The following is an 18,283-nucleotide window of genomic DNA, read 5'->3' on the forward strand; positions in this document are numbered from 1 at the left end:
AAATGCAAAGATCATTACCAATGCCACAGCAATCTTTTAATTCCCTTCCCATAGCAACCTCGAGTATATCTCATCCAGTCCGGGGATTTAGAAATCCTAATGTTTTTAAGATGAGTCTTTCCTAATCTCAACATGGTCCATCATACAAGCTTGTTCTTTTCTGACCTCACCTTGACCAAAGTCCATGATGAAAGGCTCAAGCCTGAAATGTCAGTTATGTATATTTATCTTTGCTAAATAAAGAACACTGTTTGACCTGCTGAGTTTCTCCAACATTGTGTTTTTACTTCAATCACAGTATCCCCAGACTTTTGTGTTTTACTTTTGACCAAGGTCATTTTCTCAGGTGAATACTGAAGCAAAGTATTTCTTTAAAACTATAGAACATTGAGGCACAGAAACAGGCCCCATTGGCCCTGCTAGTCTGTGCTGAACCATTTTTTTTGCCCAGTCCCACTGACCTGCACTCAGTCCATAGCCCTCCATACCTCTCCTATCCATGTACCTGTCCAAATTCTTCTTAAATGTTATTAAGCCCGCATTCACTACTTCAGCTGACAGCTCGTTCCACTCTCCCACCACTCTCTGTGTGAATACGTTCCGCCTTGTATTCCCTCTAAACCTTTTACCTTTCACCCTCAACCCATCTCTTCTGATTTGTATCTCACCTACCCTTAGTGGAAAAAGCACACCTACATTTACTCTGTCTATCTTTTGATTTAGAAAACTTTCCTGAACACATTTGACAAACTTCAAGCCATCCATCCCTTTTATAGTATGGGATTCCCAGTCAATATATGCAAAATGTCAATATGAGGACCTCCCCATCCTCCTCTGCCTCCGGGCACATGGTGCTTTCTTTATGCTTAAGTGGTCCCACCTCCACTCTTGTGATCCATCTGTTCTTCACATATGCATAGAATGCCTTGGGGTTTTCTTTTATCCAACTTGGCAAGGCCTTCTCATCCCCCTTTTAAGCTCTCTTAAGTTCCTTCCTGGTTACCATATAATTCTCATGAGTCCTTGCTGTTTCCTCCTTCCTAAATCTAACATATGGTTCCTTCCTCTCAACTAGCTACTTCACTTGTTTTGTCAACCACAGTTCCCTTTCCCTACCATCTTTTCCCAGTCTCAGTGGAGCAAACTATCCAGAAATCCATGCAAGTTGTCTCTAAACATTCTCCACATTACTTCTGTACTTTCTTCTGAGAACATCTGTCCCTAATTTATTCTCCCTAGTTCCTGCTTCATCACATCAAAATTAGCCCTTCCCCAATTAAACAATTTACCATTTTGTCTAGTATAGCTATGGACCAAGATAAAACCAAAGCCCAGGCGGTTGTGGTCACTGTCACCAAAATGCTCATCGACTAAGAGGTCTATTACCTGACCAGGTTCCTTAACGAGTACTAGATCCAGTATGGCCTCTCCTCCTGTTGGCTGGTCTACATACTTCATCAAGAAATCTTCTTAAACACACCTGACAAATTCTGCCCCATCTATTCCTCTTGTAGGGCCAATCAATATATGGGAAGCTGAAATCTCCCATAACAACAACCCTGTTGTTTCTGCACCATTCCAAAATCTGCCTTTGTACCTGTTCCTCAGTGTCCTGAGGGCTATTTGGGGGCAGAAACATGACTCCCAGTACAATGATTGCTCCCTTCCCCTTTCTGACTTCCAGCCACACTGATTCAGTAGACATTCCCTCAACAACGTCCTCCCTTTCTACAACTGTGGATACTATCCCTGACCAGTAATGCTACTCTTCCCCAACCCTCCCCCCAGCCCTACTTTTTACCTCCCATCCTATCCCTTTTAAAATAGTGATTACTGGATCATACTCCTCTGGCTTTCCTGAAGTCAACATTCAGTTCCTTGGTTTTGATGACATTGAGTGCTATGTTATTGTTGTTGCACCATTCAGCCAAGTTTTCATTTTCCCTCCTGTAAGCTAAGTCATCGCCTCTTTTTATACAACCCACTACTGTGGTATCGTCAGCGGACTTGTAGAATGTGTTGCTTTTGTGCTGAGCCACAGAGTCATTGGTGAAAACTGAGTAGAGCAGGGGGCTAAGAACACAGCCCTGTGGTACTGATGGAGAATGAGGAGGAGGAGATGTTCTTACCAATCCACTCTAATTGTGGTCTGGATTTGAGGAAATCAAGATCCAATTACACAGGGGGTGTTGAGTCCCAGGTCTTGGATTTTGCTGTTCAGTTTTGAGGGGATGATGGTGTTAAATACCAAACTGTAGTTGATAAAGAAAATCCTGATGTATGGATCTTTGGATTGCTAGTTAAATTATAATGCATCCCTTGGTTTATATACCAACTAGACACTTTGTAAGCCACAGTACTTGGTTATATGCAATTCTAGCATTTTACCACTGATCTGCCTATTACTTTTACCATTAACACATGGCATTCTCTTATGAGCATACTCCATTATTAGAACACCAACCAGGCAATTTATCTTGAAACATGGAAATCTAATATCTATCATTACAGCATTTAACAATCTCTTGGAAGATTCCAAAGTTCTTACCCTGCTACCCTACATAAAAGATCATTCCAGGCATCAGTCAGACAGTATGAAGATTATACAATAAAGCTATTATTTTCTAACTTAACCTGAGGCACCACAAAGTCTCTTCCTTCCAGAATAGATTTGTAATATTTTTGTTTATACACAAGTATTTAATTCCAAAGTAAAATCAGAACAGTTCCATGGTCCCAGAAGTTAAACATTTTTATTCAAGTCAAGTTTTGGTCCTTGGTGCAAAAACACGCATAATGCACAACCACACATCACACATTTAGACAAATAATACATATGTGAGATGTATTTTATCTATAAAAATAAATAACTAAACATTGTTTTGTACAATGTCTTGGGTGGTTAATGTGAGCAGTTTCTGTGGTCATTTAGCATTCTCACTGCCAGTGGGAATTCTGAACGCAAGTTTAAAAGGTGAGCTGAAATTTCTAAATTACAGGACTAAATCCAGGGGGAGGGAGACCTGATATTATGGGAGTTAAGGGAAATGTTAATAAGAATGGACTGCAGATTTGTATCTGCAAATTTTGGAAGGTAAGATCATTTAATAATTATTTGACTTCAAAAAAAAAAATCATTTATTGTGCCATGTTAGATGACGCCTTAACAATAGAAAACTTACTACCAATGCAAAGATTTTGTGTCTGCTTTTCTAACCTTAAAACTGATGTTAAGGTATACACAAATTTAACTAAATTTCACCATTAGATCTTCTGTCTATTGCTCTTTGGAATCCTGTAATTAATATTACATCTTCTTGTGTGCTTTTTGGAACATTAACTGTTGCATGCACAGCATAACAGGCAACAAACTCATTCTAAGAATCCTATTTCAGAGACTGAAGCCTATCAATTCACTCCACATTTCCATGCTTTGAACATGCTTTAATTGCACACTATTAAAGCAAATCTTATTGGCTTCAATCTAAATATAGTGTGAAATTTGGCAAAGGTAAGTTTTATTTGATTGCATATTTGTTACACAGGATACAGTATACATCATCTATATATTTTAGCTGTATGTAACAAGAAGCTTAAAGGGAGCTAACATTGGGATGTTTTACTGTCCATCATTAATAGAAGAATACTTGGCATGCCATTTATTTCAGTGCCTTTTTTAATCTTGTCTGATTTTTTTTTTAAATTGTGTCTTCTTGCAATAATTTCATGTTCAAATGCAAAGTTTTTTGAACAAAATTTATGTTGTTTTGTGGAGAAAAATGGAATGTGATATTTTAATTGGATATCGGTAAAATACACATTCCTTGTCTTTATTGTTTCCAATAATTTTTGGTCTTCACAGAAGCTTGAAACTTACAATTCATGTTCTGAGTTAACGTGCCAGCAAATGTTGAAAGGCTTGGAGGTTACTGTTTCTTTGTCCTGTGACTTCAGCTGCCTGTGCCAACTTCTCTGTATTCAGTCCTCTTTCAGGAAAACCTCTATTTTCTCTGCTTTCTGGTGATGGTTCCTGATTGCCTGTCTTGTTCATTTTGATATGTGATTTCTTTTTTTCAAAATAAATCCTTTTAATTATATAAAAACACAATAAAAAAGCCTCTATTGCAGCCTGATCCCACAGAGAAACTGGTTTCCATAAAGATATTATATATACACACACATATATATATATATATATATATATATATACATACGTGCATATATACATATTAAACTAAAAACTTAATTTTGTTAAACCTTACAGTGGTGCCCACTGAAACACTTTTCCTGACTCATGAAACTCATTATTATTTGCCATCTGAAGCGATGTGGAATTGCGACATCAGTGAAACACTGCAAATGTCCTGCAATGTCACCCTTAACTTCAGCGGTATGATTTTCAAAGTGAAACCTAGCCTATTATTGTTTGCCTTTCTTCCGTTCTTGTTGCATTTGCTGCATGTGGAAATAATAGAACAAATTTATTTTTACAATTTCTCATGATTCTCTGTCTCCATATTGAACCATTATTCTTACAACACGACTGAAACGGACTTGGTGTGCAGCAAATGATTGTGAGAGAACATGTTTAACTACTTCATCCCTTTCTTGTCTGAATTTCATTTATTGTATTTCATTATTCTAATATAATGATTAAGTCTAAACAAAATCTAATTATGTTTTAATGTGGTGTAGTATTGTTCCTCACTCATTCTTTCTCAAATCCTGTCGACCAACTACTCCCACCACGCCCCTCCACATACCCCCTAACTCCCACCACTACTCTCACTTTGTATTACTAACCTCCCCTCTTTATCCCTTTTCCTCTCTCTTCCACACCCTTCAGTCCCAAACACTCTTCTCTCTACCAAATCCCCCTCGCCCGGCGCTCCCCCCCCTCGCCCGGCGCTCCCCCCCCTCGCCCGGCGCTCCCCCCTCGCCCGGCGCTCCCCCCTCGCCCGGCGCTCCCCCCTCGCCCGGCGCTCCCCCCTCGCCCGGCGCTCCCCCCCTCGCCCGGCGCTCCCCCCTCGCCCGGCGCTCCCCCCTCGCCCGGCGCTCCCCCCTCGCCCGGCGCTCCCCCCTCGCCCGGCGCTCCCCCCCTCGCCCGGCGCTCCCCCCCTCGCCCGGCGCTCCCCCCTCGCCCGGCGCTCCCCCCTCGCCCGGCGCTCCCCCCTCGCCCGGCGCTCCCCCCTCGCCCGGCGCTCCCCCCCTCGCCCGGCGCTCCCCCCTCGCCCGGCGCTCCCCCCTCGCCCGGCGCTCCCCCCTCGCCCGGCGCTCCCCCCCTCGCCCGGCGCTCCCCCCTCGCCCGGCGCTCCCCCCTCGCCCGGCGCTCCCCCCTCGCCCGGCGCTCCCCGCTCGCCCGGCGCTCCCCCCTCCCCCTCCCCTCTCTCCCCTCTCTCCCCTGTCTCCCCTGTCTCCCCCCCTCTCCCTCTCTCCCCCCCCTCTCTCCCCCCTCTCTCTCCCCCTCTCTCTCCCCCTCTCTTCCCCCTCTCTCCCCCCTCTCTCCCCTCGCCCACCCTCGCCCCCCTCTCTCTCCTTGCCCCCCTCTCTCCCCTCGTCCCCTCTCTCCCCTCGCCCCCTCTCTCCCCTCGCCCCCTCTCTCCCTCGCCCCCTCTCTCCCCTCGCCCCCCTCTCTCCTTCTCACTCCCATCTCTCAACCCCCTCTCCCCTCTCCCGGCACTCCCCCCTCCCCTCCCATCCCCTCTCTCCCCTGTCTCCCCTCTCTCTCCCCCCCTCTCTCCCCCCTCTCCCCCTCTCTCCCCCCTCTCCCCCTCTCTCTCCCCTCTCCCCCTCTCTCTCCCCTCTCCCCCTCTCTCTCCCCTCTCCCCCTCTCTCTCCCCTCTCCCCCTCTCTCTCCCCTCTCCCCATCTCTCTCCCCTCACCCCCCTCTCTCTCCCCTCTCCCCCCCTCTCTCCCCTCGCCCCCTCTCTCCCCTCGCCCCCTCTCTTCCCTCGCCCCCTCTCTTCCCTCGCCCCCTCTCTTCCCTCGCCCCCTCTCTCCCCTCGCCCCCTCTCTCCCCTCGCCCCCTCTCTCCCCTCGCCCCCTCTCTCCCCTCGCCCCCTCTCTCCCCTCGCCCCCTCTCTCCCCTCGCCCCCTCTCTCCCCTCGCCCCCTCTCTCCCCTCGCCCCCTCTCTCCCCTCGCCCCCTCTCTCCCCTCGCCCCCTCTCTCCCCTCGCCCCCTCTCTCCCCTCGCCCCCTCTCTCCCCTCGCCCCCTCTCTCCCCTCGCCCCCTCTCTCCCCTCTCTCCCCTCGCCCCCTCTCTCCCCTCGCCCCCTCTCTCCCCTCGCCCCCCTCTCTCCCCTCGCCCCCCTCTCTCCCCTCGCCCCCCTCTCTCCCCTCGCCCCCTCTCTCCCCTCGCCCCCCTCTCTCCCCTCGCCCCCCTCTCTCCCCTCGCCCCCCTCTCTCCCCTCGCCCCCCTCTCTCCCCTCGCCCCCCTCTCTCCCCTCGCCCCCCTCTCTCCCCTCGCCCCCCCTCTCTCCCCTCACCCGCTCTCTCCCCCCCTCACTCCCCCCTCTCTCCCCCTCTCTCCTCTCTCCCCTCGCCCCCCTCTCTCCTTCTCACTCCCATCTCTCACCCCCCTCTCCCCTCTCCCCTCTCCCGGCACTCCCCCCTCCCCTCCCATCTCTCCCCTGTCTCCCTTCTCTCTCCCCCTCTCTCCTCTCCCCCTCTCTCTCCCCTCTCCCCATCTCTCTCCCCTCTCCCAGCTCTCCCCCTCCCCCTCCCCTCCCATCCCCTTTCTCCCCTGTCTCCCCTCTCCCCCTCTCTCCCCTTCCCCTCTCTCCCCTTCCCCTCTCTCCCCTTCCCCTCTCTCCCCCCTCCCCCTCTCTCCCCCTCCCCCTCTCTCCCCCTCCCCTCTCTCTCCCCCTCCCCCAATCACTCTCCCCTCTCCCCTCACCCCTCTCTCTCCCCTCTCCCAGCACTCCCCCTCCCCCTCCCCTCCCATCCCCTTTCTCCCCTGTCTCCCCTCCCCCCCTGTCTCCCCTCCCCCTCTCTCCCCCCTCTTCTCTCCCCCCTCTCCCCCCTCTCTCCCCTCTCTCACCCCCTCCCCCCTCTCCCCTTCTCCCCCTCTCCCCCTCTCCCCCTCTCTCCCCCTCTCTCCCCCTCTCTCCCCCTCTCTCCCCTCTCTCCCCCTCTCTCCCCTCTCTCCCCTCTCTTCCTTCTCTCAACTCTCTCCCCTCTCTCCTCCCCACTCTCTCTCCCCACCACCCCCTCTCTCCTTCCACCCCCTCTCACTCCCACCCCCTCTCCCTTCTCTCTTAGAAAAGAGAGCCACCCCGTTCTCTCTCTCTCTACCTCTCCTACCCCCCCCATCTCCCTCTCCCACCCTTTCTCTCCCACTCTCACTTCACGAACAAAGGACTAACTTTAATGGCTACTTTGCTAACATTGTTCACGTACTGACTCATCTGACTCTACATGCTAATTTCTTGGAACATTGTTTCTCGTCCTGATTGTTTAGCCATTTGTGATGTGTTCCATAGACAAGCAGGCAACCAGCGCTGCCCCCGATTGATGTTTCCTGTTTGCATGCAGACTGGACCACCTTTATTTCCACTTTGTGTTACTCTGGAAGGTTATTCTCACATCTGTCCATCACCGGCTTCTTGTTCTATGTTTCTTCTTGCAATTATTATCAAAATTAATGATCAAAAATCATGTGCATTTGCTCATGAATTGTTACCACTCATTTTACCCCTCCTTTCATTTTATATGATGTCATCATTCCATGCCCCTTTTCATCTTCTGTTCAACTCTCTGATATGGCAGTAGTTTCAAGAATCTATCTTGTCCATTTTATTTTAGCCTTTCTTCAGATTCCCAACAGGATTAACACTCTAACAAGGATTTAGTGCTTCATGGCTTACTTCTTGATTTTTTTTTCTTTTGTTTGGTTAGTCAATGCCAAGCAGCTGTCGTAGGCGGCAGAAAGATTGGGCTCCTGGTTAATCGACTGCTCCATGTTTGTCCCCTTACTTGTGTTTTAGAGAAGGATGAGGCTGCAATTGAGAGCTCTGAGTACAATGCCACGTCAGTAGCTGATGTGGACAAGCGGGTGAAACGGCGGCTACACATGGGTAAACCTTTACTTCCACTTCCTTTGTTGTGCTAACGCTTGTGTCTGTTTATACATATACATATATCTATATATTTATAAAATATAGATATATAATATATTTGTGGTAAGGTCACAAATTAAAAGGTTTCTCATCTCCACCCTCCTTAACCAATGTGATTTGCTTTTATATTTTTCAATTTCCTGTTATGCCTCCTCCCTCCATTGGGCTTTGGATCAATTCTAGCGATAATTGTTATTTCTCCTCCCAAATAAAAAACAGAAAATGGTATCAAAGAGCAGTAGCCGGTCAGAAACATTTGAAAATGTATGATCTGCACTTCATGTGATATTAAACTTTATTTCTAGTATTTGTTAATGGGATGAAAAATTGGTATAATTTGTGGCCTCCTTTCCTCAAATCACAATTTCACCTATCTATTATAATTGAAAATCGATCGTATTGAATTGAGCCTCAAGGCTCATGTAGTTGGGCTTGACTGACAGAGAAAAGGACAAAGACAGTGGAATCCAGGTGGATGGGAATGTGATATGGTCATTGCTGTGACTTCATACAATGAAGTCCTTTACCTAAACTTCAGAAAACAAAACAGTAAAGTTTATGTGCAACACCATAACATAATGCCAAAAGAATGTGACATTTCCTCATTGCAAGTTTTCGTATGTCCTTGACCTGTCAGTCGAGCAGTTACTTTTCATTTTTGCATTTGAAATATATGCTTACCAGAATTGCCAGTAACCATACCTTAACTCTTAATATTTATTTTTGTGATCAAATATTCACAAGCCACAACAAATAAAGTCTTTGCATGAAGCTTTGTTCTTCTTTGGTTTTCTGCTAGCATAGATGCATTATAACAGTCTGAAACTCAATGAATTGACATTATATTTTCTATAAATTTAAAGCACTTGTAACATCTCTCCTAAGGATTCATTTTATGCTTTAGTTCATGCATTTAAGTGAGACAATAGATTTGGATAGCTATTGGGTCCATTTGTTCCACCAACAAACTAGCTTCAGTCTCTAGTGGTGAATTTAAATGCGGAGTTGAAATTCTACAAATAACACAAAAGGTAATGATCTTGATATTGGATTATTGTAAAAACAAAATGCCTTTAAATGTTACAACCAGGGACCACATTAAATCTTTCCCTCAGTCCAATACAGATAACAGAATTAATTGGACTATCACCATCCAAGATAAAAATAATTTCTCTGATGTACAAGAGATACTCGGTTAAAAATGTCAAAAATGAGCATTGAACTCAGTAGTTCATTGTGACCATGCTACCCTTTTTGTGAACAAAAATGAATAAGCTGAACATTTATTGAATTGGATGGTTTCCAGATTTCATTAATTGATGTAGAAGTGTAAAGTGTGTATAATTACATTTATGAGTATTAAGGCAAATGAAAACTGAATTACCTGCCTCTTGGTTGTCCTAATTTATATCTTGTAATTATTCCTCTATCTATTTGAAGGATACAAAAATATAACTAGGTGGTTTCCAGTGAGGATGAAAGCCTTAGACATACAGATGGCCTGATCAGTTGGCCAATGGAATTTAATGTAAAGAATGATGAGGTGAAATGAGAATATATTGAATGGTGTGGAGGAACAAAATATTTTTGCACAAGTTAAATGAAAAGTAGCAAGAGAGTTCAAGAGGGTGGTGTAATGACTCGCTGGACATCTTCCTTTTTTTTGTGAAGACATTGACTAGAAGGTTGTGCTAGAACTGTATAAAATGCTAGGTGGGCCATAGCTTGAATATTGAGTAGAGTTATGGCCACCCCATTGCAGGAAAGGTGAAACTGCACTGGAGAGGGTGCAGAGAAGATTTGGTGGATGTTGGCAGGAATGGAATATTTAGCAATGAAGAGATAGTTATTTTTTTTCTTTGGAACGGGGAAGCTGGAGGGAGACTTAATTTAGATATTATAAAATCTTAAGTGACCTCAATAGAATAAATTGGTGCAAAATGCTTTCCTTAATAAAAGACATTAACAAAAATTGAAATCAATGGTAGACCAATTCTGGGAGGGGGAGGAGTTGCAGTTGAAGAAAGACATTGTCATCCAGTAGGTGATAAGAATTTGGAACTGGCTGCCTGGCTGTTATCCCTCATCACAATAAAACATGCCCTTGGATGTATTCTTGAAGAGCCAAGAACTGTAAGCTGTGCCTGCATATGGTGATGGAAAGCCAGCTTATCTTCTCTGGCACAGACTCAATGAGCCAAATACCCTCTCCTGCTGTCTTGTGAATTTTCTACAGCTTTTCCTGCAGTTCAAGAGTAGGTTGTGCCAATGTCCAGTTTTACCCGTGGCTTTCATGGTTCCTTGTAGAATAAAAATATTTTGTTATCTAGAACGCCACACAATGTCCAGAGGAATTCCAAATGACAACAAACAATCTTCCTCAACTCATCTGATTTTATCTGATGAGCATCCTTCACTTTCACTTCACTCATATTACTGAAATGGATTATTTCTCAATTGAAACATTGAAAGAAGAAATGATTTTACTTGTTTTATTTTAAACTGGTCTTTTTTTCCAAATGGATCAAATCTTAACTCCTATTTGCTCATTGTCTGTCTTTATAAGGAGTTAATGGAGTTCCTCCCACAGAGAATTATTTATTTAGCTTTTGTGAATGCACTGTATAATTTCACATGCGAGCAATGGATTTGAGCTTTGTCATTTGGATACTTGATTTAAAATAGTGTCAAAACCCCCATGCAAAAGACAACAACCAGGAAAGTTGTATGCACGTACAAGCTATGTGTTCAAATTTAAATACAATCTAACATGTTTATGCTGTTCTTTCAAAGTTTAAAATGTAAAATCATTGATTAAACTGTGTTTGTTTTGCAAGCCCATGAATATGGCAGGCTCACTTCCTCTGTCACTGGTATTGTGAATCACATTTAAAAAAAACCTGGAATGTCCTGTTAGTACTGGGAAATTTCAATGACACAGCTTGCAGTGAGTTCAATGACCTTAATTATACCCTCCCACTCATTTTAAAGTCTCTCTACTTGAAGGAACATTTAATGTGGAGAAAATCCAGACGCCACTTGTTTGTAATTCAGCAAAAGCAGACTGTACAGTCTTGTCAAATTGATGCATGTACTCTTGTATCCATTGAACATAGTAGTTCAGGGACATTAACTAATTCTGAAGAGTAAATTATGTCATTCACATATTTCAGTTTCTCATTTTTTGATGACTTTGAAGCAGTGTTTTGCCAAAGCTGTTACTAGTGGTGAGTTAAGGTTAGCTTGATTTTTCATTGTTGTTATTTGAGAAATGATTAAAATTTATCTTCCAAATCATTTAACTCTCACAAGAAATATAATTGGTTAGCAGAATGCTGAAATGAGGAATGAAAATTATTTGACCTCTATTTTGTGGTCATTGCAAACACTATTCCCTTTTATTAAATGGCTAATGTATAATTGCAAGTTAAAACCCATTTCCTTGTATCTTGAAATTGAATATTTGTTTTAAAAAATATTGAGTGGATGAATGCAGTTGAGCATTTGCATCTGGAGTTCACCTTTGAATTCAGCTTTCATGGGCTAGACAAGCAATAATTGGGCCCAGAATTTCAATTCAGTGGAGCTTTCTTTTTCCATGAATAGATCTATGACAATGGAGCCAAAGGGCAGGACTGACAGAGCCCACAGATACTTCTAAAGCCAAAGGTCCATGACAAGAAGCCAGGGAAGCTTCAATTCCTATGGTACTACATGGGCAGAAGGTCTTGCATTTTCCAGAGCTGCATGCATGAGGAAACTAATCAGTTATAGCTATTTAAATATTGTTCATTGCTATTCAAATATTGTTCCACACACAAAATAATAACCTATGTAAAATTCATTGCATAATAAGCTTTCTCCGCATCATAATTGATGTTTTAAGCTCATGTTAAAATGCATCCTGCAAATAATTATAAAATATAGCACATCAGCCTTGATTCACTGTTCATGTGTTTATGAGCACCTTCCCAAAATGTCCAAGCAATTGTTCCCAGCGACAAGCGTTTTTAAATTAAATTTAGACATACAACATCATAACAGGCCCTTTCAGCCCACGAGCCCCTGCTACCCAATTGCACTTAATTGACCTACAACCCCCATGCAGACATGGGGAGAACATACAAATTCCTTACAGACAGCACACGATTCGAACCCTGGTCCCGATTGCTAGTCTGTAACTCTATCGCACTAACTGCTATGCTAATTGTACTGCCCTTTTAAAAAAAATCTTTCCATTATCAGGTTTTGGAGACAGCAGACCTGATCTGAGGGTTCAAGTGTGGGTAGTAACAAATATTGTGGGTTCCTCGTGAACTCTAAATCAGTGCCAATTCTTACAACGGTATACATACGGTCATCTGTATAATTGACCAATCTCATTCAAAACTAATGTAATCCTAGTAAAAATATGCATCTGGCATGCCTGCATCTAAGGTTGCAGAGAAGAGCTTATGAATTTCATGTCATACAAGGGAAAGAAAGACATTATTGTGTCGTCACAAGTACAAATAGATTTGTTCATAGATAAAGTATGGAACAAACTGCAGAGCCAGAGGTAAAAGCAATGAAAGAAAATTCTGACAATTAAAAGTTATCAACCTCAAATGTGGTCTTTTTGTCTCTCCAACAGATTCTGTCTGATCTAAAGAGCATTTCCAGCAATTACAGTTTTTGCTTCAGATTTTCGGCATCTGCAGTCAAAATTACTTTTGAAAAAGCATGCAACTCCTTCAGTGAAATAGCCTCTGTGGATAGGCTTCTAAATCTATTCAAACGGATGACCAAGTCCCATTCCCTGATGCTTTTGAGGCTACCTTCAAAATGGTGTGGTTATGAAGGCAAAGACTTCTTTGAATTTAAGCCCTTCATTGACCTAAGCCCATGGGAATTTTTCAATAATATTTTTCATCATAACTTGTAGCATTTGTCATTAAAAGGATCACAAGATAAAGTTTCCAAATGTAATGCTGTTCTTACCTAACAATGGCCAGACAATAAATATTACCCGGATCAAAGTGGGGTGGGGGATTGATTCAAGAAAATAGAAAAACTTGCTTCCTATTTTATTTTCATGATTTAGATCCATCCTCTCTGTGATCAACTCTAGAACCGTGGGTGGCACAGTTGGTGTAGTGGTTACCGCAATGGCTTTACAGCCCCGGTGATCAGGACGGGACCTGGGTTCGAATCCCACACTGTAAGGTTTATACGTTCTCCCCATGTCTGTGTGGGTTTTCTCCGGGGGCTCCGGTTTCCTTACACCCTTCAAAAGCCTATCCAGGTGTAGGTTATTGGGGCCTAATTTAGGTGGCACAGACTCGTGGGGCCATATTGGCCTGTTAAGTGCTGTATGTCTAAATTATTTTTAAAAAATTTAAAAATCATGACTATATCCTGTTGTAACCTACATCATCCATAACACCTGCAAACTTACTAACCCTCTCCTCCACTTCCTCATCCAATTTACTTATAAAACTTTACAAAGAGCAAGGATTGCAGTGGAATAACGCTGGTCACTGAAGTGAAAAACAAAAAATCTGCAGACACCGTGGTTGAAGTAAAAACACAAAGCTGGAGAAACTGAGCAGGACAAACCGTGTCCTTTAACAACACTGGTCACTGGTGTCTAGACAAAATGTGCTCCATCTACTACCACCATCTGCCTTCTGTGGCCAAGCTTAAAACCACTTTAACCACAACACTCCTAACTATTTAATGATATTTTCACATCCATATCTCTTCCTTTCCCACACCCCCTCACACCTGCTTAAGATCATTTAAGGCTACAAAGTCCACGAGCAAGTCAGGTTTTCCATTCTAATTACAATTCTAAATCACAGGGAATTGCTATTTTAATAAATAAAAACATCCAATTGGTACCATCTCATGTGATAGCAGATAGAAATGGGAGATACATTACAGTGGCAGGTAAACTCTTGCAAATCAAGTACTACTGGTTAATGTATCCATTACCACCACCTCAATCTTATACTTGCTCATTCCATAGGAGTTCATAGTTCGCCTCTGCCTGTCACTATGCTTCTACAAGTTTTTACCTCATTGGCAGTGACATGCCTTGGTGAAAACTTGTGACTATCAGTGAGAAGATTTCAGTCTGCTTTGGAGGACAACGTCCAGGAATTCTGAGCCTAAAATGGCTGACAGGATTGAACCTCTTGACAACAGCATTTTGGATTGATTCACTGTCAGACATCAGGACCATGATGTGGTCACAAATACCATAATCCTGAAAGCGAATTCCATGGAAGCAATGCCACTTATGTGGAATTGGTGCCTCGACAATAGTTAGAGACTGGAGGACATTTTGCTGATACCCTGGAGTTGTCTTTAAAAACTGGTATACAACACCATGATGACATGGTGATCTGAACTTGCTCGACAAGCAGTCTGGACATGAATGGATTTTGCTTGATTAGAAGCTGAGAAATGGATGATCGGTCATTTCATTATGGCCACCTTTGCCAAAATTTCATGGAGTTGGTTACCACTTCTAGGTGGGGAAGCACTAGTCTAAGCTCTGCCAAGTTTGAACCCAATGCTAGTTTTTCCATGCTCTGTAGTGTTTGTCAACTTTCTGCAGATTTATCAATATGTTCATTCCCCTTCCATAAATGGCCCCATCTAAATTTTTCCTCTGAGTCCTCGACACATAAATCTTTGATGACCTTGCCTTCTGAGGATCTAGCATCCATGTTAATCTTCTGCCCAATTCCACTTGACTTGCCAGGATGAGATTCTGCCTCAAAGCTAATTCTAATAATCCTTTCAGTCAAGATTTGAATTGATATCCTCAAGTGACAGTCTATCTTAATCCTGATTATATTGTTCTATTTCCTCTGCCTGATTAGACTTTAGACACAGAAATGTGAAGGGTATGATAGGGAAGGAAAATAAAACCACGTGCATGCCACCTTCCTGTAGATCAGAAGAACTAGTTCTGGACATAGTATTAAGCCTGAATGCAGTAAACTATGGTTTTAACATTTGCAGCTCTTCAATTATGTCAAACACTGTCACCTTTGGGTGGGGGGGAGTAAAAATATACAGCAAGCGTATGCCACACAAGTTAGTTGCTGACTAGGGTTGTCATTGCAATGGAGAGAAATGATTGTTAATAAGTTCTGAGGCACTCCAAACCATGATCCAGACAATGGAATTTCCATTTCTATTGGCTCGACTGATTTTTTGGATGAGAAGCCTTCAGATGTTTTGCTTGCCATATATCCACCATGATCTTCAATTGTGTATGGTGTCTACCTCATTAAATTCTGGCACACCAGGATCCTGAAGTGCATGTCAAACTGCATATTTCCATATTTAAGAAATTCTGTGGCATTCCAATCTCTAACTGGAAGGTTGTGGTACCAGATGCAACCTTTCAGCTATAAAGTATCCATGTCCACATTGTGGGGAGGGAGGATTGCAGTATTAACGCCGAATGGCAATATTTTGAGAATGGTTAGGGAGTTCTCTCACTACTCTATTTTTTTTTCAATGAATACTACATTTGAAACAAAAGCAACTCAAGTGATCATTGAAACTGTTGCTGAATCTGATCTTTGAATGTGGGAAATAAGAGTAGAACTAGGTCATCTGGCCCCACGAGCCCATTCAATAAAATGATGGCTGATGGACGCATGGACTCAGCGATGTCTACCTGCCAATGATGTTTGCCGTTAAAAGGTCTTTCATGGCTATGAAACACTTGGAAATAGTTCCAAATGCAAGATGCTACTGTGTTGACCTAGATATGAGCACATCTCTCTCATTTCTACTTCACCTCCTCCTATTTTTCTCTTCTCTTTTTGGTGTCTCCTTTTCTCCTATTTCCATACATTTTACTCCTCTCAAACATTCTCCCCAATAAAATTCCTACTCCAAATTCTTAGCATATCTCTCTCCAGGTTGTCTAAACATCTTAAAAAAGGCACCTTTTATTGAATGATTGCATTGATGCTCTGGCCTTAATGGAAATATAGCTAAAGTCACATTTACTCCAAATGTGATCTCCAGCTAGTGTTTCCTCAGCCCAGTCTGACGGGGAACAGTGTGGTTCTCAGACCTTTCCCTTATCTCTGGCACTTTTATTTCCTTTGAACATCTCGCTTCGTCCCACCATCTTAACATGAACCTAACAGCAGCCTCTGCACTGAGTGGCTTTTCATATTCTAGCGTTTCAGACGATCAAAAGACATGGAATCCAGGGTGACTTGTTATAATTGGATGTTGAAGACAGAGAGGCGATGGAGGGGTGTCATTCTGACAGGAGGTCTGTAACGCCGGTGTTCCGCAGGGATCATTGCTAGAATCTCTGTTGTTGTGTATATGCAAATTATTTGGAAGAAAATATAGGTGGGCAGATTAGGAAATTTGCAGAGTTGTGGTTAATGAAGAAAGTTGTCAAAAGATTCAGCAGTATATTGACCAGTTGAAAATATAGGCAGATAAATGGCAGCTGTAATTTCATGTGAATAAATGAGAGATTTTAGAGATTAAATGTAAGAGGAAATTATATAGTGTGGCAGGAGCCTCAAAAGGATTGATGTACAGAGAAATCTTGGGGAGCAACTCATAACATAAAGTAACTTGGGTGGTAAAGAAGGCACACAGCACACTTGCCTTCATGAGTCAGGGTGTTGAGTTCAAAAACAGGAAGTCGTGTTGCAACTGTATAAAACTTTGGTGAGGCCACATTTGGAAAATCATTCAAGGTTCTGATTTTTGCATTACCAGAAAGATTTGGAAAGGATACAGAAGAGGTTTGCAAGAATGTTGCCTGGAATATTGACTATTAAGGAGAGACTGGGCAAACTTAGATTGTTTTCTCTGGAGCATTGGAAGCTGAGGACTGACTTCATCGAAGTATACAAAATTATGAGAGACGTAGTCTGAGTAGACGATTCTTTTTCTCCCTATGATTTTCCCACTGATTTTTCCAGCAGGTTATCTTTTATTCTCAGATTGATGGTCTTTTTCCCCAGCATGGACGTGTCAAGTACTAGAGGGCTTTAAGGTGAGAGGGAGAATGTTTAAAGGAGATTTACGAGGTTGTTTATATTGAGCGTGGTTTATGCTTGGAAAGTGCGGCCATGAGAAGTGCTGGAACAGATGGAACAGCAGTGCTTGAGACAAAATTAGACAGATTCATGAACAGGCAGAGAATGGAGAGGTACAGACCACATGCGTGCAAGTTAGACTGACTTCATGGTCAATGCGGACATTGTGGGTTAAAAGGTCTGTTCATATGCTCCATTTTTCATTTCTACATTTCAAGACCAGTTCAGTTTATCACATTCATTTAAACTTCATTCTCCCTTAATATCCCTCTCCAAATAGAATGCCCTCATTTTTTTTCCCTTTATTTGCTCTTGTGCTCCACAGTTTCAAATTTGCAATCAAATAACTCGCGTGTAATTGAAGTGCACATTCCAGATTTTATTAAAGGCCATTTGTATACATTTTTGGTTTGACCTTGTAGAAATTACAGCACTTTTTATACCTCGTTCCCCCATTTCAGGGTACCATAATTGATGCACCATCAATTACCACAAAAGACTGAGGTTGTGAAACTGATTGGCTTTTATTGACTATAGAGTGGAGCAGCCACCAATCTCACTGACTGATCATGGCAGGAAGAATGGGGAGCATGCAAAGGGGTAATGGGTAGGATCAGTCTTGAGAGGTGTGTCAAGCTGGCAATCATCAATCACAGTGGTTTACCACAATAATTTTTGGGACATTTGGCTTCACAAGTCGTGGTGATTACTCAGCTATGTTTAATTGCTTCATTTGTACAGGTATAAGAGAACTAGGCTTGCTTCTAAGCGTTTGATCACCTTTGAAGTCTGTAGTTGCCGTTTTTCAACATGAGGATCACAGTTGTGCCAATGAAGGTGAAAAAAAAACACATTATGAGGCTAAAAAATGAATAAAACAGTAAGAGACATCGTCCCATCCTTAGGATGACCCAAATGAACTGTTTGGAACATCATGAAGAGGATAAAGAAAGGGACTGGTAGGCCAAGGAAGACCCTCCACTCTGCTGATGACAAAGAATTCTCATCGTAATGAAGAAAAATTCCCAAATATATGTCCTGACAGCTCAGAAACACTCCTCAGGAGGCAGGTGTGGATGTGTCTGC

The 18,283-nt window shown here is 43.1% G+C and overlaps 1 protein-coding gene across 8 annotated transcripts in view; it reads left to right on the forward strand.

The window, feature by feature from the left end:
- The window catches only part of scube1 (signal peptide, CUB domain, EGF-like 1), a 224,172-nt gene that overhangs the window by 130,939 nt on the left and 74,950 nt on the right, over positions 1-18,283 (forward strand). For 6 of the 8 annotated variants that reach the window (XM_069903408.1, XM_069903414.1, XM_069903416.1 and 3 more), the window contains one exon: positions 7,986-8,075. The exons of the other annotated variants lie outside the window; for them this stretch is intronic. In XM_069903408.1, the coding sequence (XP_069759509.1) occupies positions 7,986-8,075 (90 nt within the window). The remainder of the gene's footprint in view (positions 1-7,985; positions 8,076-18,283) is intronic. 8 annotated transcript variants of the gene reach the window in all.

The sequence above is a fragment of the Narcine bancroftii genome, chromosome 11 (assembly GCF_036971445.1).
Source record: "Narcine bancroftii isolate sNarBan1 chromosome 11, sNarBan1.hap1, whole genome shotgun sequence".
Classification (NCBI taxonomy): Eukaryota; Metazoa; Chordata; class Chondrichthyes; order Torpediniformes; family Narcinidae; genus Narcine; species Narcine bancroftii.